This window comes from Heptranchias perlo, chromosome 1, assembly GCF_035084215.1.
Source record: "Heptranchias perlo isolate sHepPer1 chromosome 1, sHepPer1.hap1, whole genome shotgun sequence".
Classification (NCBI taxonomy): Eukaryota; Metazoa; Chordata; class Chondrichthyes; order Hexanchiformes; family Hexanchidae; genus Heptranchias; species Heptranchias perlo.
This window is the reverse complement of record NC_090325.1, coordinates 70,684,500-70,705,695: the sequence shown is the minus strand read 5'-3', so window position 1 is coordinate 70,705,695 and position 21,196 is coordinate 70,684,500. Positions and strand designations below refer to the sequence as shown.

Sequence of the window (21,196 nt, the reverse complement as noted above, 5' to 3'; positions counted from 1 at the left end):
CAAGATATTTTGATTTAAACACTTCTGTGAATGCATTTGTAGAGATATGCAAATGTTTAGGAGTCCAGCAAATGTCACCATTTAGAAAAAAATTAGTTGCAGCATTATAGTAATTCAGTTCACTTTATTTCTCGTTGGTGGAACAAGGCACTTATTATCAATACTAGTGTTGTATAGCCATTTATCACAATTTTTCTTCCTTTCTTTTATGCTATGACCAAAAGCAGGGTAATTTTTTCCATGGAAGGGCAAAACAAAATTGTCATATACAAATAACATGTAGAAATCCATCTGAATTTATTTCATCACCAACCTGATTCACTGGTTCATTAAAATTTGCAATGAGCCCTGCACGCAATGAGGATTTTTCTTCTTCTGATAGAGCACTGTAAGTAACCAAAAAAAATTAGTTGTACCCACTGTAGCCTATAAGTAGTCAAAGATGATATACCTCTGAACAAAACTTAATAGTGGTGGTTATAAATTTAAATAAATTTGACAGTAGCATCAGGAGTCTGATCAAACTAAAAATCTGCTCAGTACTGACAAGACTAGGTGAATTGATTTATCATTTGAGAAAAAAATACAGATCGACCCATCCCTCTGCTTTCTAGAATTTGCTATCTGGATTTGCAGTAATGTTTGCTGACTTCAAAGATTCCAAGTCATAGGATGCTCCAATTTGTGTATCAAATCTTCACAAAACATTACAATGCCTTAAAATACTTCTGTAAACAATTTTACAACACCAAGTTATAGTCCAACAAATTTATTTTAAATTCCACAAGCTTTCGGAGGCTTCCTCCTTCCTCAGGTGAACGGTGTGGAAATGAAATTTTCGAATCCTTCGCATATACTTCATTTAACACATACAATAACCTAATGAGAAGCAATATTACAGCATACAAGCACTGACAGCAACTCTTGCATGAAAGATAGAATATCACAGCTAAAATGTTTTAATGCTGCACCAGAAAGGATTTGGTTAAAAGTCATATAAGCAAATCAAGAGTACTTTACTATCTGAGAAAAAGGCGAAGGGAGGTCGATCGAGAGAGCAAAGGGAAGAGGGGGTCGGGGGAGGGGAAATCAAGTGAGGGGGCAAAGAGAAAGGGTAGAGAGAAAGAGTAGAGAGAGTGAGGAAAAAAGGATGGAGAGAAGGGAATCGAGAGGGAAGCCATGGGGTGTCAAGGGGGACAGTGGTCAAGAGAGGAGAAAGAGACGGTCAAGAAATGTCAAGAGTGCGCGCAAGGGAGGTCGAGACAGCGAGAGGGAAGTCAAGAGAGCGAGGTGGCAAAGATGAGGAGTCAAGAAAAGAGGATGGAGAGAGAGAGAGCATGGTGGAGAGCTAGAAAGGTCGAGGGGGCTGAGAGAGGGGTCGAGAGAGAGAAAGAGAGACAGGGACAGAGATGGAGGGAGGGGTCGAGAGAAAGGAAGGTCAAGAGAGGGAGATCAATTACTCTCTCCTCTCATGCACCTCCCCTTTAAAACCACCATTATCACGCTCAAAAATGTCACCTTCAACTCTTCCATCCTTACCAACCAAACCATCTCCAATCTCCTTTTCCTTTCTAGGGTCCTCAAATGTGCAGTCGCCTCCCAGCTACATGTCTCTCTTTCCCATAATTTCCTACACAAATCCCTTTGGTCTGCTTTCTGTCCTTCTCTAAGCACCAAAATGACTGTCACCAAAGTCACGAACGACATCCTCTGTAATTTTGACAGTTATGAATTATCCCTAGTCATCTTCCTTGACCACTCTGCAGGGTTGACCATGGCAACCTCCTGAACATCCATCCTCCATTATTCAGATCCATGGAACTACCCTCCCATGATTTCATTCCTATCTATCCAAGCATAGCCAACACATCTCCAGCTCGGATTTCTCTCCCATTCCCCGCACTCTCTCCCTATGGAGTCCCACCAGGAAATTTTCTTAGCCCTTTTCTCTTTATCTACTTGCTGACCCGCCTTGACATCATCCGTGCAGACATAGTATCAGATTTCATATGTGCCAATGACACCTAGCTCTATTTCTCCACCAAACATCTCGACCGCCTTGCTATCATACTGCTTGACGAACGTCAAATCTTGAATGAATCATAACTTCCTCCAGCTGAATATTGGTAAGACCAAAGCCATCGACTATTTCCTCTGCTACAGACTCTGCTCCCTCCCTTGCAACTTACTGCACCCCTACCCCCATATCCTTTCCATCACAAAGACTGCTTAATTCCACCTCCAAAACACTGACCATCTACGCACCTTAACTGCTAAAATCTCTTATTCGTATCTTTATCACCTTCAGATTTAGCTATTTCAACGCTATCCTTGGTGGCCTCACATCCTTTGGTCTCCATGACCTCTAACTTGACCAAAACTCTCCTGTATTTACCCTGTCCTACTTTCCCATCATTTTGTCTTCACTGATCTACATTGGCTCTCTGTCCTCCAATACTTGAAATTTTAAATCTTCATCTTTAAATCCCTCTTTAGCCTGATGCCACCCCATTTCCGCAATTTCCTCCAAAAAAGATCCCTACGGGAAATGTTGATGTTTTCTGTAATCTATGCATTAATGCATGCATGTGCCATGGCTACTAAATGTGCATCTCCCTAACTATACCAAATCTGCTATTCATGTGATGTGATCACTATCAGGAACTCAAGTGGAAAAAGCATTATTTGGTACAGAACTGCTTGATTGTGATGAAATTATCAAAGCAGTCAGGGAAAGAGTAGTTTTTGTAATGTTATCACAAAGTACCATAATCATGTAGTGCTCAAATGTATAGTTTCAGAATACAACATTCTTGTTTCATATTGGCCTTGTTGCTTTACTATTCCCATAATTATTTGCTGCATGTATTATTTAGAGTTTTTCATATATCTGGAGAAAACAAAATATCGATATCAAAGTCGTGGTTATGCGTGTAGCCCAGCAGTTTTCAAGATATCAAGTTCAAATCACAGCCTAAACAACTAAATCTTTCCATAGTATTTTGAGCTTTTAAGCTAAGCTGATACACACTTTCAGAATGGGAGGAAAAATCCAGTAGAGGAATTAATCGTGGCTCATTAAGTAACTCTCCCAGATACTAACAACAGCCCAGGAGAAATCTTGTTAAAACAGATCAGCCATTACAGCCAAAGGACAGCTTGCTGACAAAGCTGAGAAAATTATTTCTTTAAGAAATTGTAAAAATCAAAAACATAGTGCCAAAGTCAGAAGGCATAATTTAATAACTCCACAGTTGAAATTATCTGTAAACTAATGGTTCTCTACAATGAACAGTATTTTCTCATTATTACATTAATAAAAAAGTTTATTTTGTAGCTGGTGGTGCAAACAGTTAATGCGGTCATGCTATGGGGAAGAGGGGAAGTGCAAAAGGAAATAAGAGGGGCTAAGAGTATGAGAATAGACTAGCGGCTAACATAAAAGGGAATCCAAAAGTCTTCTACAGGCATGTAAACAGTAAACGGGTAGTAAGAGAAGGGGTATGGCCGATTAGTGATCATAAAGGAGATCTACTCATGGAGGCAGAAGTGATGGCTGAGGTACTAAATGAATTCTTTGCATCTGTCTTTACCAAGGAAGAAGATGCTGCCAGAGTCTCAGTAAAGGAAGATATAGTTGAGATACTGGATAGGCTAAAAATTGACAAAGAAGAGGTACTAGGAAGGCTAGCGATACTTAAAGTAGATGTCACCTTGTCCAGATGGGATGTACCCAGGTTGCTGAGGGAATTAAGGGTGGAAATTGCGGAGGTACTGGCCATAATCTTCCAAACATCCGTAGATACTGGGGTGGTGCCGGAGGACTGGAGAATTGCAAATGTTACACCCTTGTTCAAAAAGGGCGCAAGGATTAAACCCAGCAACTGCAGGCCAGTCAGTTTGACCACAGTGATGGGGAAACGTTTAGAAACGACAAGCTGGGACAGAATTAAGTCACTTGGACGTGTGTGGATTGATTAGGGAAAGCCAGCAAGGATTTGTTAAAGGCAAATCGTGTTTAACCTGATAAGAGTTTTTTAACGAGGTAACAGAGAGGGTAGATGAGGGCAATGCAGTTGATGTGGTGTACATGGACTTTCAAAAAGTGTTGATAAAGTACCACATGCTAGGCTTATCATCAAGACTGCAGCCCATGGAATAAAGGTGGCAGTAGCAACATGGATACAGAATTAGCTAAGTGACAGGAAACAGAGAATAGTGGTGAATGGTTGTTTTTCAGACTTGAGGGAGGTGTGCAGTGGTGTTTCCCCAGGGGTCAGTGCTGGGACCGCTGCTTTTCTTGATATATATTAATGCCTTGGACTTGAGTGTACAAGGCACAATTACAAAATTTGCAGTCGACACAAAACTTGGAAGGGTAGTAAACAGTGAGGAGGATAGTGATAGACTTCCAAGAGTATAGGCTGGTGGCATGGACAGATACGTGGTAGATGAAATTTAATGCAGAAAAATACGAAGTGATATATTTTGGTAGGAAGAACTAGGAGAGGCAATATAAACTAGAGGGCACAACTCTAAATGGGGCACAGGAACAAAGAGACCTGGGGGTATATGTGCACAAATCATTGAAGGTGGCAGGGCAGATTGGGAAAGCGGTTAAAAAAGCATACGGGATCCTGGGCTTTATAAATAGAGGCAGAGTACAAAAGTATGGAAGTCATGCTGAACCTTTATAAAACACTGGTTCGGTCACAACTGGTGTATTGTGTCCAGTTCTGGGCACCTCACTTTAGGAAAGATGTGAAGGCCTTGGAGAGGGTGCAGAGGAGATTTACTAGAATGATTCCAGGGATGAGGGACTTTAGTTACGTTGATGGACTGGGGAAGCTGGGGTTGTTCTCCTTGGAACAGAGAAGGTTGAGAGAAGATTTGATACAGGTATTCAAAATCATGAAGGGTCCAGACTGAGTAGATAGAGAGAAATTGTTCCCATTGGCGGAAGGGTCAAGAACCAGAGGTCATAGATTTAAGGTGATTGGCAAAAGAACCAAAGGTCCCATGAGGAAAACTTTTTATTCAGCGAGTGGTTAGGATCTGGAATGTACTGCCAGTGGGGGTGGTGGAGGCAGATTCAATCACGGCCTTCAAAAGGGAACTGGATATGTACTTGAAAAGAAAAAATTTGCAGGGTTACGGGGATAGGACGGGGGAGTGGGACGAGCCGGTGTGGACTCGATGGACCGAATGGCTTCCTTCCATGCTGTAACCTTTCTATGATTCTATGTCTGAGTGGTAAAATACAGGCTTGCATCTGCTGATCTGAGCATGGCGAGACCCCATCTCAATCGCTGTCATTTTGGTACGGAAAGATAAATCATATAGGGCTCAAGCCGCATTGTACTCAAGAAGGTACTCTTGAGTACAATGTCAGAAGCCCACTCAAGGAACGTTTGATGGCAGCAAGAATATAAAAAGGAAAGAAAATAACATAATGGTAGAAACTGATGAATAATTTTTTCTCTGCAACTTAGCTGAGCATCCTCGATTCAGAACGACAGAATCAAAGCAATCTTAATGTTAATTCACAACTTAACTGCACAACTCTGAATCCAATAAAATAGGCTTAATGTTCCAATATGTCAGCTTTCACATTTATATAGGTTGTTCATTTAGTACATCATTCCAGCACAGGCAGTCAGTCATTCATTTAATAGTAATATGCTTCCAATTATATTAAGTCAAAATGTCTCAGTACTTCACAAAATGTATTACTTCTTTGACATGTAGTGATTTATGCAGGCAGACACAGCAGCCAAATCTGCCCCAACCACATTCCACAAGCAGTCACAAGGTGAATGACTAGTTTTTGGGTGGTGCTAGTTGAGGGAGGAATGTTGGCCAGAATACCAGAAGGATTCCCCACTTTTTTTCAATTAACACTACTGGATCAAGCAGACACGACCTGAGTTTAATTTCTCATCTGAAGGAAAGATGGTCACAAGTTAGATTCTCAATCCCTTCTTCTGCAGTTGGGTGCAAGTTTAATCAACTCTCAACCAGACTGCTGGAGCATAATTTTACCACTTAAATGCTCCTCTTTTTCATCCATCAAGTACAAAGCCAACAACATCCAGACATTGTCTAGCACTTCTCAAGTTTGAAGATTTGGGAAATTCTCTTCCCACAACTTTAGCATACTTCTTATCTGGTAAAGATCATAATACAGACCCCACCTGTTATAGCTGGCGCATTCATGTGAACGCAGTTCGGCCACTAAATGCGATGGCCTTTATAACACAGTAGCGTTAATAAAGTTAAAAATCATTACAGTTAGTTGCCCATGAGTGGCTGCTGAGCAGAATTTGTATATACAAAAAGATTTGTTTTAAGTCACATATGAAAAAAATTATATTCCACTAAGTCTTGCAGTATTTTACCTCACTAACCAAATTTCTGTCAAATCCCAAGTCAGTTTGCATCATTGCTCTATGTCAGTGGAGGAAAAAAAACGAAGAAATAGCACCAGTAGACATTCAAAACAAATTTCATATCGCACACAGTACTGTTGGGCAGTAGAGAGCGGCAGTGACCTAATCTGAGGGTTCAGGTACTAACAAACTGCTGAAGTTCCACCATCACGGTTTATAATACCACCACTCAATTGAGTTGTAAATCTCTTCCTCCAACCTACTATCTCCTATGCTGTGGACGTGGCTTTGGAAGATTTTTCTGTGATTCTAAATCTGCATTTTAAATTGTAGAAGAAATAGAAGCCGAGTGGAAGTGAAGTCTGCGAACTAGTGAGTAAACACAACTGTTTTTGCCCAAAGTAAATGGAGCACTTAAGACACTATTAACCGGCAGCTTTGAAATTGACATTAATGCAAATGGATAGTGCCCATCGCTTTTTGGCCGATATAAGTGATTGCCCGTTTTAAATGTGCACCTTTTAAGTGGTGGGGATTGTACTTCAATACAAACCTTTGACATTTAGTGTAAATTGTGAGCTGAGCAATAAGTTTTTTTTTCAATTCTCTCTCATGCCTACAAGCGACCTTTGATTGCTATGGAAAGGACTAGTATTGCAAACTATTCTTTCCATGTTAGCTAACAGAGTTACTACAGATGAGAAAGGCGATACAGCTCATCTTAATTCATCCATCCAGAAAGAATCTATAGTCCCCCCATGCTTGTATCCAGTTGTTTCTTAAATAACTCCATGGTTTTTGACTCCACTACTCTATCAGAAAGATCACTTTATGTTGATCACTGTGTGTGAAGAATAACTTTGTATCAGTCTTAAATTGACCTTTTATTAGTTTCAACCGATGACTCCTTGCCATACTAATGCAGTTTAATTTAAAGCAATATTCTAGATTTACCTTCTCCAGTCCCTCAACTACCTTGTGTACTTCTTTATCATCTCTTGTACACCAACTTTCCAAGATGAAAGACCAAGTTTCTCCAGTTTTCCTCATAATTCAGACCCCTAATGCGAGGGATTAGTCTCATGGTTCTTCTCTGTTGTTTCTCACTATTTAAATGCTAGTTTATTATTTCTTAGCGACCAGAAGTGGGCACAGTACTTAAGGTGAGGTCTGACCAGAGCACTACAGTTTGATCAAGACTTCCTCCAACTTATATTCCACTGTTTTGACTTTCAGTTCAACATTCCATTGGCTGTCCTCACTGCTGCTCTAAAGATTTTTGCCTTCCCATCTGCTATAATCATGTATGCATCACATTTCATTTGCCGCTGTTTTGCCTAGAAACATTTTGTCTAGCTCATTCCGTAATTTCTGAGATGCCTCTTCTGATTCCAGTGCCCCTCCTATTTTGGTGTCATCTGCAAATTTTTCAGCCCAAGCCCGGATGTTGCCAAGTCTTGTGGAAGTTGGCATGGACTGCTTATTTATTAGAGAGACTGTGTGTGCAGCTTACATTGTGAAATCATCAGCAAATCGTCCCAATCCTAACTTTATGATGGAGGGAAGGTCATCGAAGAAGCAACTGCAGTTGGTTGGGCTGAGAATGATTCCCTGAGGAATGCCTGCAATGATGTCCTGGGACTGTGATGACTGGCCCTCAGCAACTGCAACCATCTTACTTTGCGTCAGGTATGACTCTGGCCATTAGAGGGTTTTTCCCTTCATCCCCACTAAGTTCAGTTTTGCTAGGGCTCGGTTGAATGCTGCCTTCATGTCAAGAGCAGCTACTCTCACCTCTCCTCTTGGTTTCAGCCCTTGTGTCCATGTCTGGATCAGGCTGTGATGAGCTCTGGCAGAAACTGAACTGAGCTTCAGTAAGCAAGTTATTCGTGAGTAAGCGTCATTTACTGGGACTATAGATACTCCTTCCATCACTCTACTGATGATTGCAAGGAGGCTGATAGAGCGGCAATTAGCGAGGTTAGATTTATCCTGGTTTTTGTGAACAGGACATACCTGAGCAATCTTACACGATCAGGTAGATACCAGTTTCATATCTATATTAGAACAGATTGGCTAGCAGAGCAGCTAGCTCTGGTGCACAGGTCTTCAGCACTACAGACAGGATACTGTCGGGACCCATAGCTTTTGCTGCACCCAGTGCAATCAGTTGCTTCTTAATGTCACTTGGGGTGAACCAAACTCAAGTGTTGAGCTTGAGTATTGTTGCAGCTGCACCCATCCAGGCAAGTGGAGAGTATTCCATCACACTCCTAACTTGTGCCTTGTAGGTGGTTGACTGCCCAAAGCTGCTCTGAGGTGAGCCGCTCACCACAGAATACCCAGCATCCCACCTGCTGTAGTAACCACAGCATTTATGTGGCTGGTCCAGTTGAGTTTCTGGTCAATGGTGATTCCCAGAATGGTGATGGTGGCGGATTCAGCGATGGTAATGTCATTGAATGTCATGGGGAGGTCTTTCCCAATTTCAGGACAATTTCATTTTTGTACTTCATTTTTTTCAGTTTTTCTTCTGATCTCCTTTCAATTTACTCTTCAATTGTTATGTGTTATTTGACCTCAAGTTCTTTTAATTCCCCCCCTACTTCAAGGTTTTTTTCTGCATTTTCCAATCTTTTCATTTTTCTATCAATTTCTGCCCTTCCACCAAGTCTTCACCAACGGGTAGATCCTTTCTACTATGTTCCCCACAGTCCAATATACTGAAAAACCACAAACACGGGAGACTAAATGAGGAATACCATACAGGAAAGATAGAGAACTCATCGGGCTAACCAGGTACACTTAATTGCATTTTTACCCAACACCATGGCACCCAAGTGGTTTGTTCTAAGGATACTGGAAATCTTTATGATCGCCTAAATGTTCAATAAACCTGGAAACAAATCTTAAGCTTATTAAGATTCCTAAGGCACAACTGAAGTACTTACTGTGGAGCAATACGTCGCCAGTAACGATCAATTCCATTTTTGAAGTACAACACAGCAAGCCACCGTACATTTACATCTAGTGTGTGATTAGTGAAGATAGTCTGTAAAAATACAATACATTAATGTATCAGAATGATTTTGGCAGATTTTTAAAAACTATATAAATTAGCCAGATACAGGTGTACGCTTTACATCAGAAATGTTGTTCTTCCTCCATGCTTAACTTCTCCTTAAACAGGTTTTGAAATTCTGTACTTGCATAGTGGCCATCATATTGGGTTCAGAAATCAAACCAGCTTATCTGTTGATTGTTATGTTGGTTTTCTGATGAATTATGGCGTTCTTCTCTAAAGTGAAATTGAGCCTTCCTGGTACTGGCAATCAACATCTAATTATATAAATGTCACACTGAAAATTCATGTCCTCGCTGAAATTAACAAGATTATCAGCAACTTATACAAAAATCTGAAATAAAAACAGAAATGCTGAAGTCACTCAGGTCAGCATCTGTGGAGAGAAACAGAGTGAACGTTTCAGGTCGATGACCTTTCATCAGAACTGGAAGATGTTAAGGGATGAACAGCTTTTAAGCAAACGCAGAGCCAGGGAAAAGGGGGGCAGGGAAAGAACCAAAGGGAGGTGTGTATGATAGGGAGTAGAGGGCAGGAGTGATTAAATTACAATTATCCCAACCACCAATTTGATTGGTGGTTGGGATCAGATCAGCCATGATCTTATTGAATGGCGGAGCAGGCTCGAGGGGCCGATTGGCCTACTCCTGCTCCAATTTCTTATGTTCTAATTAAACGATGATGGTGCAAAGAAAAATAAGGTGATAATGAGACATGTATAGAAACAAAAGATAGGTCCAGAGGAGGTGCAAATGGTTACACAGAATAGCAGAGGAGGGGGGAAGCATGGAAAATCTAGCAAGGATAGGGAGGATCCCATGGCCCGGGAGTGTGGCGGAAGGCAGGTAGACACCAGGGGCGCGGGACACTCCACCGGCTGTGAACCTATAGGGGATCCCCACCCCAAGCACCAGCCCACGCCTCCTCCCCTCCCAGTGGCTCTGATGCAGCCATTCTCCATTACCAGCAGCTGCTGTCAGGGAAAATGGGAGCGGTGGTTAAGATCTATAGTTATGCAGAAAATATTAAGATTAAGGTTGATGAAGGTAGTGCAATAGATGTTGTATAAATGGACTTTCAAAAGGCAATTGATAAAGTACCACATAACAGACTTATTCGGAAAACAGAAGCACATGGGATTAAAGGGACGGTGGTAACTTGGGTACCTAATTCGTTGTGGGATAGGAGGCAGGGAGTAGTGATGAACTGATGTTTTTCTGACTGGAGGGAAGTATACCGTGGGGTCCCCTTGGCATCAGTATTAGGACTATTGCTTTTCTTGTTTTATATATAAATGGCCTGGACTTAGAGTACAATTTCAAAGTTTACAGATGATACAAAACTTGGCAAAGTAGTAAATAGTGAGAAGGATAGCAGCAGACTTCGGGACATAAACAGACTGGTGAAATGGACAAACATATGGCATATGCAATTTAATATGGATAAGTGTGAAGTGATGCACTTTGGGCGGAACAACAGAGAGGCATTATAATATAAATGGTACTACTTTGAGGGGGGGGGGGGGGACATATTCACAAATCTTTGAAGGTACCAGGGCAAGGTGATAAGGCAGTTAAGAAAGTGTATGGGTACTTGGCTTTGTAAATAGGGGTATTGAACACAAAAACAACAAAGTCATGCTAAACCTTTACAAATCACTGGTTAGGCCACAGCTGGAGTATCGTGTGCAATACTGGGTACCGCACTTTAGGAAGGATGTCAAGGCCTTGGAGAGGGTACAGAGGTGATTTACCAGGACGTGACATGGGATGAGGGACTTCAGTTTTGTGGAGAGATTGGAGAAGCTGGGACTGTTCTCCTTAGAGCACAGAAGATTAAGCGAAGACCTAATAGAGGTATTCAAAATTAAATGGGGTTTTGATAGAGCAAATAAGGAGAAACTGTTTCCTCTGGCAAGAGGGTCGGTAACCAGAGGTCATAGATTTAAAATAATTGGCAAAAGAACTAGAAATCTAGAATACACGAAGCATGGAAATAAGGTTGGTGAGCTGCAGGCGAAAATAACTACATGGGAATATGATGTAGTGATGATAACGGAGACCTGGGTCAAAAAAGGGCAGCATTGGGTACTAAATATTCCTGGATGCAAGGTGTTCAGGAAAGATAGGGAAGGAAAAAAAGGAGGGGGGTGGCAGTATTGATTAAGGAGAATATTGCAGTGCTGGAGAGAGAGAGAGGGTGTCCTTGAGGGGTCAAGGACAGAATCTATTTGGTTAGAATTAAGATGCGCCATTACACTACTGGGTGTATTGTATAGACCACCAGCTACTGGGAAGGATATAGAGGAGCAAATTTGCAGGGAAATTACAGAGAGGTGCAAGAACTATAGAGTATTGATAATGGGGGAATTCAACTATCCTAATATCGACTGGGATAGTAATCATGTAAAGGGCAAAGAGGGGAAGGAATTTCTGAAGTGTGTTCAGGAGAGCTTTCTTGATCAGTATGTTTCCAGCCCAACGAGGAAGGAGGCATTGCTGGATCAAGTTGTGGGGAATGAAGTGGGTCAAGTGGAGCAAGTATCAGTGGGGGAACATTTAGGGAACAGTGATCATTGTATCATAAAGTTTAGATTAGTTATGGAAAAGGAAAAGGAGCAATCTAGAGTAAAAATACTTAATTGGAGGAGGGCCAATTTCAGTGGGTTGAGAACGGATCTGGCCCGGGCAAATTGGAATCAAAGATCGGCAGGCAATCCTGTTGTAATCGAACAACGGACGGCCTTTGAAGAGGAGATGGTTCGCGTACGGTCTACGTACATTCCCACGAGGAAGAATCATAGAATAGAATCGTTACAGCACAGGAGGCCATTCAGCCAATCGAGCCTGTGCCAGCTTTGTAAAAGCAATCCAGTTAGTCCCATTCCCCCGTAGCCATGCAAATATTTTCTCTTCAAATATTTATCCAATTCCTTTTTGAAAGCCACGATTGAATCTATATCCACCACCCTTTCAGGCAGCGCATTCCAGATCATAACTGCTCACTGCCTAAAAGTGTTTTTCCTCAAGTCGCTTTGGTTCTTTTGCCAATCACCTTAAATCTGTGTCCTCTGGTTCTCTATTCTTCCACCAATGGGAACAGTTCCTCTTTATTTACTTTATCTAAACCCGTCATGATTTTAAACACTTCTTTCAAATCTCCTCTCGACCTTCTCTGCTCTAAGGAGAACAAGCCCAGCTTCTCCAGTCTATCCACGTAACTGAAGCCCCTCAACCTTGGAACCATTCTCGTAAATCTTTTCTGCACCCTCTCTAAGGCCTTCACATCCTTGCTAAAGTGTGGTGCTCAGAATTGGACAAAATACTCAAGTTGTGGCCGAACCAGTATTTTATAAAGGTTCAATGTAACTTCCTTGCTTTTGTACTCTATTTATGAAGCCCAGGATCCCATTTGTCTTCTATAGGCATATAACTAGTAAACAGGTAGCAAAAGGAGGGTGGGGCCGATTAGAGACCAAAAAGGAGATCTACACGTGGAGGCAGAGGGCATGGCTGAGATACTAAATGAGTACTTTGCATCTGTCTTTACCGAGGAAGAAGATGCTGCCAAAGTCACAGTAAAAGAGGAGGTAGTTAAGATACTGGATGGGCTAAAAATTGAAGAGGAGGTACTAGAAAGGCTGGCTACACTTAAAGTAGATAAGTCACCTGGTCTGGATAGGATACATCCCAACTCCTATAAGCTAAAAAGTTAAGAATGTACGGGTGGAAATTGCAGAGGTGCTGGCCACAATCTCCCAATCCTCCTTAGATAGATATCGGGGTGGTGCCAGAGGACTGGAGAACTGCAAATGTTACACCCTTGTTCAAAAAAGGGTGTAAGGATAAACCCAGCAACTACAGGCCAGTCAATTTAACCTCGGTAGTGGGGAAGCTTTTAGAAACGATTATCCTGGAAAAAATTAAGTCAATTGGACAAGTGTGGATTAATAAAGGAAACCCAGCACGGATTTGTTAAAGGCAAATCATGTTTAACTAACTTGATTGAGTTTTTTGATGAGGAAACCGAGGGGGTTGATGAGGGCAATGCGGTTGTTGTGTATATGGACTTTCATAAGGCATTTGATAAAGTGCCACATGATAGGCTTGTCAGCAAAATTGAAGCCCATGGAATAAAAGTAATAGACTTCAAGATGACCTGGACAGGCTGGTGGAATGGGCGGACATATGTCAGATGAAATTTAAGGCAGGGAAGTGCGAAGTGATACATTTTGGTAGGAAGCATGAGGAGAGGCAATATAAACTAAATGGTACAATTATAAAGGGGGTGCAGGGAAAGAGTGGCCTGGGGGCACATGTGCACAAATCTTTGAAGGTGACAGGACAGGTTGAGAAAGCAGTTAAAAAAGCATGCAGGATCCTGGGCTTTATAGAGGCAAAAAAGCACAAAAGCAGGGAAGTTATATTGAACCTATATAAAACACTGGTTTGGCCGCAACTGGAGTATTGGGTCTAATTCTGGGCACCGCACTTTAGGAAGAACATGAAGGCCTTAGAGAGGGTGCAGAAAAGATTTACTAGAATGGTTCTAGGGTTGAGGGACTTGAGATATGTGGATAGACTGGAGAAGCTGGGGTTCTTCTCCTTACAGCAGAGAAGATTGAGAGAAGATTTGAAATAAGTGTTCAAAATCATGAAGGGTTTGGATAAAGTAAATAAAAACTGTTCCTGTTGGCGGAAGGGTTGAGAACCAGAGGGAACAGATTTAAGGTGATTGGCAAAAGAACCAAAGGCGACGTGAGGAAGAAGCTTTTTTACGCAGCGAGTAGTTATGATCTGGAATGCGCTGCCCAAAAGGGTGGTGGAAGCAGATTCAATCGTGGCTTTCAAAAAGGAATTGGATAAATACTAGAAGGGAAAAAATGTGCATGGCTATGGGGAAAGAGCAGGGGAATGGCACTAACTGAATTGCTCGTACAATGAATCAGCACAGGCTCGATGGGCCGAATGGCCTCCTTCTGTGCTTACACCTGTTTTGTATAATGCATTGTTCTCTTTTCTTGATTTCTCATCACAATTAGGTAATGTAAGGCAACTAGACAAATAAGGCCATAGGTAACCAGTTACAGTGGCATATCCCATAATATTAAATACAAATCTTTCTACTGTGATTACAAAGAATTTTAAGTTTGTGCAGGATGATGAATCTGAAGTAAAAAAAATTTCAGTATGTACACTTTAGCAAAAGCACTACACATCCTGGCAGTGGCGTTGGATTTAATAATTAAACTGCTAAACGCAGCATTCAAAAACATCTATCCTCATTGGTTCGGGGGGGGGGGTAAGTGGGGTTTTGTGGTGTCAAGTTAGCTCCAAGATCATACATGATGATAGAAGATCTGAACAGAGTTCATCGGGTGTAGATGCAGTAATCTGACACTTGTATCAGGCAGGTCTGCAGCACTGTAAGGTGTCCACAATGGACCAGCCAGCTAGCTCGTTGATGGGAGCCATGGGGCAGATGTTACTGAAGGTGCAGCTGAACCTACAAGCAAATCCCTCATCAGATAGGATAGTCCTGACTGGACAAGCAACAGGAATCTTACCAGTGTTCTGTGCTAGAAGCTAAGTCATTTTAGATGGTAAAACTCCAGACGTGCCCCCATAAACACTCGGGGATCCCTAACCCTTGGATATTGCCAACCTGCACCCAATGTCTTTGGGCTTGGGTAAATTTGTTATATCCCTGTGGGAAAATAGTGTACACTCCATAGCAAACAAATGGAAACTTATGCATTTCACAACAGCTTGGTTTAGAGATTGAAGTATGATGGATCAGACACCCAGCTAACCCAAAAAAAGGAAATGGTTAATATATTAATTTTGATTAATAGAGGCAAAAAAATGCATTAAAATCTTTTTACATGGGCAGTTAACCCCATTAATTCACTACTTCATTTCACTTTTGCACATCTTTCTCACATAATGTTTCTGGCTACATATAACGTTTCTGGCTACATATAACGTTTTTGTGAATAGGTAATATTTCAGTATAAGCACCTATTTGCTGTCACTTTGAAAATCTATTATCCAACATGTCTCTCTCCATTTGCAATTTAATTGAATTTCTACACTAACGAATTATTCAGCAATGTCATTTATTCCCTTCAACAAAAATGAGATTTTAAAAAATTTAATTAAAAAATATACTGAAACATTCAATACAAACAACATGAACACACACCATCGCAGTCCACCTTTCATCAGTCAAGTACTAACTGGCAACTTTAAAACAATTCAGATTTGAACTGAACCTACAGAAAAATAAAAAAGCAAAATATTATTTGAATGGAGAAATACTACAAAATGCTGCAGTAGAGGGATCTGGGTGTCCTTGTACGTGAAAAGCAAAAAGTCAACATACAGGTGCAAGCAGGTAATCTGGAAAGCAAACGGAATATTGGCCTTTATTTCTAAGGGGGTGGAGTTTAAAAGCAGGGAAGTCATGCTACAACTGTACAGGGTGCTGGTGAGGCCACACCTGGAGTACTGCGTACAGTTTTGGTGCCCTTATTTAAGGAAGGACATACTTGCATTGGAGGCAGTTCAGAGAAAGTTCACTAGGTTGATTCCGGTATGGAAGGGTTGTCTTATGAGGAAATATTGAACAGGTTGGGTCTATACTCATTGGAGTTTAGAAGAATGAGAGGAGGTCTTACTGAAACATATAAGATTCTGAGGGGACTCGATAGGGTAGATGCTGAGAGGATGTTACCCCTCGTGGGGGAATCTAAAAGTCTCAGAATAAGGAGTCGGCCGTTTAAGACGGAAATGAGGAGGAATTTCTTCTCCCAGAGGGTCGTGACTCTTTGGAATTCTTTACCCCAAAAAGCTGTGGAGGCTGAGTCATTGAATACATTCAAGGCTGAGTTAGACAAATGCTTGATCAGCAAGGGAGTCAAAGGGTATGGGGAAAGGGCGGGAAAGTGGAGTTGATGTAAAAATCAGATCAGCCATGATCTCATTAAATGGCGGAGCAGGCTCGAGGGGCCGAATGGCCTACTCCTGCTCCTATCTCTTATGGTCTAAAAGATGGGTTCCACAGAGGTGTGACTAAATGGCACACGGTCACCTCAATAATAAAATACCTAATGTTCTTTTCTACAAGACTGCAACAAAAAGTGACATTATGCTGCCACACTTTTTATTGCAATCAAAAAAATATGGCTTCAGTTATACCTTATCTACTTGTTCCAGTGGTGGAGGGGATGCTAAATGTCCCATTATTGAAGTAATAAGTTTGATAGCAGAATGTCACTTTTTCTCTCAGTTTTAAAGAAAAGAACATTAGACATTTTGGTATTCAGGTGACCCCACAGAGGTTGGACACACAAATACATCTCTATGGGCTCCACATTGTTTTTATATGTATGTGCAAAAATGGTATGCAGCATAAGCAGTAATTTAGGTTTAACAAACTCAAGTGTCTAAGATCAATGAAGAGCGGTATTTACTCCCTCTAAATTCATCATCTCTGCAAGAGCAACTGTCACTTTGGCTTTTTTGGTAGTACACTTACCTCTGAGACAAAAACTTGTAGGTTCAAGCCTCTTTCCAAAACTTGACACTCCATTGCAGAACTGAGGGAATGTTGCATTATAATTACTTTGTCTCACTATTTACCAGGGACACCAAGGGAGTGGACATGACATTAGAAGAAAAGATCAAGAAAGATATCAAGACAAATAAACAGGGGAGATAATTGATAAACTAGTTAAACTTAGAATATAGTGCTGGAGGACAACTAATGCTATTCCTATATTTAAAAAGGGAGATAGAACAAGTCCAAAAAACTATAGGCCAGTTAGCTTAATGTCGGTTGTAGGAAAGATAATTGAATCTTTATTCAACGATGTAGCAGAAAAATATCTAGAAACCAAAAATATAATAAAGAATAGTCAACACAGATTTCAAAAGGTTGACCAACCTTATTGAATTCTTTGAAAAAGTAACAAAGAGTAGACAAGGGTAATGCAATTGATGTAATATACTTGGATTTTCAAAAGGCCTTTGATAAGGTACCGCATAGCAGACTCATGCCTAAGATCAGAGCATGTAGAGTCAGCGGACAAGTAGCAGAACGAACAGCAAGCTGACTACAAAACAGAGAGAGAGTAGGGGTTAAAGGTAGTTATCCAGACTGGTGGAAGGTGGAAAGTAGTGTGCCACATGAATCGGTGCTGGGACCACTGCTGTTCACCATCTACATAAACAATTTGGACTCGGAGGTACAATTTCAAAATTTGCAGATAATACCAAATTGGGGGCATAGTTAATACTAAGGAAGACTGCAACAAAATACAAGATGATGTTAATAAACTTGCAGAATGGGCATGTAAATGGCAAGTTAATTTCAATGTACTGTGATGTGGTGCATTTTGGTAGGAGGAATAAGGAGGCCACATACTCCTTGGAAAATAAAAGTCGAAATGGGGTGGAGGCACAAAGGGATCTAGGGCTACACATTCACAAATCATTAAAAGTAGCAACACAAGATAACAAGGCCAAAAAAAATGCAAATGAAGCATTGAGGTTTATTTCTAAAGAAATATGACTCTAGAATCGGAAATGCAATTTCAAAATTTGCAAATGACACCAAATTGGGGGTATAGTTAATAAAATAGTCGCTAATAAAGCCAATAAGGAATTCATGAGATACGTCTTTACTCAGAGAGTGGTTAGTATGTGGAACTTGCTGCCACATGACAGAGTTGAGGCGAATAGCATAGATGCATTTAAGGGGAAGCTAGATAAGTTTATGAGGGTGAAAGGAATAGAAGGATATGCAGATAGGATTAGATGAAGTACGGTGGGAGAACGTTCATGGAGCATAAACACCGGCAGACGAGTTGGGCCGAATAGCCTGTTTCTGTGCTGTAAATTTTATGTAATTCTGTTGAATAAGGGATTAAACTGAGACCCAATCTGCTTGTTCCAGTGGTTATGGGGATGCTAAATATCCCATATCATCAAAGAGAAGCAGGCAACAAATTGGCCAGTATTCCTCGCTGAACTGACAACAAAAAAAAATCATTGGTCATTTGATTTATTGTTTTTAGTGGATTCTTCCCTGAAGACAACAATGGCTGCTCAATTTGCTTGCCTAACAGTCAACAAAATAGTTCAATATATGTGAAGTCCTTTGAGATGTTGGAAACACGTGTTTATGCTCAAATAACATGTTCAAAAAAAATGTTCATGTGCTATAAATGCAAGTTCTTTCTTTCCAAAAAGGCATTTCTAGCTGGTTGCCATTTCTTTCTCTTGTAAACTATTCTTTGAATAATCTTTTTCTTCTAAATTTCTCCCTTACACAACCGAACGTGAAGATAGCAATGTATGCTCAGGTACAACATCACTGGATCAGCAATCTTCGGGTGCCAAAACAAAGTGGTTATTCGTTCATGTGTGAGCCTAGAAAGTCTGTGTTGAGAAGCTACTCAACCATGGTCACTTGCTTATAAATCACTGTACATCAACGGTAATTTATTTTGTGAAGTGCTTCAAGAAGCTTCAACATTATCAGTCACTGGATAAATGCAAATATATTTATCAGGGTGAAGGAAAGTAGATGAAGGCAAAAATCACAGCTGAGCTATTCCTGTACTCATCAAAACCTCCAACAAATGAAGCACTTTCCAGCAGCATTCACCAGTCAGAAGGGGGAAGCTTGGCTGACTTTTCCCTTTCCTAACCAAGAGCAGAAGGCTACTGTCATAGCTTTACTATCTGAGATCTTCTAACTCAGCATAAAATCAGAATCAACAGAAGTATCACCATCTTTCAATGAAGGGTGCTAGAAGGTTGGGGGTCAAGGTACGCTGCTAGGATATTCTAGGAGGAATTTTACCCTGCATCTAACTTGTGCTTCAAGTCTCCCAATGCCTCACATTTTAAATTCTCATCCTTGTATTTGAATCCCTCCAAGTCTTTACCCCCTCCCGATCTTTGTAACCTCCTCCAGCCCTGCAAGCCCTCACCCAAACTCTCCATTCCTTGACTGTGGCCTCTTGTATATCCCCAACTCCTTTCGCACTACCAATGGCAGCTATGCCTTCAGCTTTCTGGGGGCCATACTTTGGAATTTCTTTCCTAAGTCACTTCGCCTCTCCAATTCCCTTTCCTCGTTTATGACCATCCTTAAAATTCACCTCTTTGGTTAAACTTTTAGTCACACCTACTAATCTTTCCTTCTTTGGCTCAGAATTCCTTTTTCCTTAAAGCTCTGAAGTGCCGTTGGATATTTTTCTACATTGAAAGCGCTATGAAAATGCAAGTTGTTATCTGCACTTCTCAATGAGATCCCTTGCAATCCCTCCAAACAATGAATATATTCTGTGGATTAAATTATACATTCCTCATTAATTCTGAGCAACAAAATGGATGATCTGTTCCTTTATCACACTAACACCAATGAAATGACCATTTAATCTGTTTTTGTGATGTTGGTTAAAGGATGAATGTTGGTCAGGACACCAGGAGAACTCTTCCACTCTTCGTCATGGGATATTTTACGTCCAACTGAACAGGAGGACGGGGCCTCAGTTTAAAGTCTCATCGGAAAGATGGCAGCTCTGACAATGCAGCGCTCCCTCATTACTGCACTGAAGCGTCAGCCAAGATTACATACTCAAATCCTGCAGTGAGACTTGAACTCAGGCCTTCTAATTCAGAGCTAAGTGTGATACCATTGAGTCAAGCCTGTAAAATAAGTCGTTCATTTAATTCCTTTTGTTTAAAATGTAATAACTGTTCTAACCAGTTTCCTGTCTCCAAGACAGTCACAAAATTAATTTTTCAACTAAAATGTTCATGTTTTATACAGTGCAGTAATAAATCAAGGTTCACCTTGTCAGGGAGCCAAATCACGTTACAATAAAGGCGAAGAGATGAAAACAATCTGGAATGTCCTTTAGCATCAGTTGTTGCAACAACTTAGAAACACTTATGTTACAATAAAACGGCCACGCTAGTACAACACTCGAGAATAAATGTGATGGTAATTTTTATCTAGAAAGAAAGCATCATATTACAAACCAATCATTCAGTGACTGCTGAGAAGCGGAATAAGGCTGGCAATCACTTCTGAAGTGATGAGATGAACATGCAGTTCTATCTAGTACATCTCTAAATAAAATGTACATGCCTCTAGCATACAAAGAACTGTTTCAATTCATTTCACCAACATTTCCAAAATCTAATACCTACTTTAAAGATTTAAAAAACTGTATTTTTAAATTAAGATTACAGCACTACACTTAATGCTATCCAGAGCCCTACAAGAATGTTACAAAAGAAAACAAATGAAAATTGCAAGACTGTAAACTTTTTTGATGACTGAGCTTTTTTCTACCAGAGATCTAGCCAACAGAGCACAACGGTTAGCAATTTGCATTGTACATAACATTAAAAACATTCTTTCTTCAGCTATCTTTAGAGCACTTCAGTAGTTTTCTGGCCCCAAGACAAATCTGTCTCCACAAAACAGATTGTGGAGAACACTAAATTTTGTCACTTCAAATAGTTCTCTTGGCTGTCAATAGCACCTATTTTTTTCTCTATCCACACACATATTGGCCGCATTATTATTTTACCATTGTAGAAACTTGTGCAAAACTGTGATTGCACTTGAAAACTACATTTGTAGTTACTGCCAAGTATTACGGGCAAGCAACAAGTCCACAACAGTGGAGCATTACATTTCT

The 21,196-nt window shown here is 40.7% G+C and overlaps 1 protein-coding gene across 1 annotated transcript in view; it reads right to left on the bottom strand.

Moving 5' to 3' along the window:
* ipo11 (importin 11) overlaps positions 1-21,196 on the bottom strand; it is a 711,960-nt gene that overhangs the window by 645,368 nt on the left and 45,396 nt on the right. Inside the window, exons 3-4 of the mRNA XM_067986592.1 lie at positions 9,341-9,441; positions 314-386 (exon numbers count right to left, since the gene is read on the bottom strand). Of these exons, the coding sequence (XP_067842693.1) occupies positions 314-386; positions 9,341-9,441 (174 nt within the window). The remainder of the gene's footprint in view (positions 1-313; positions 387-9,340; positions 9,442-21,196) is intronic.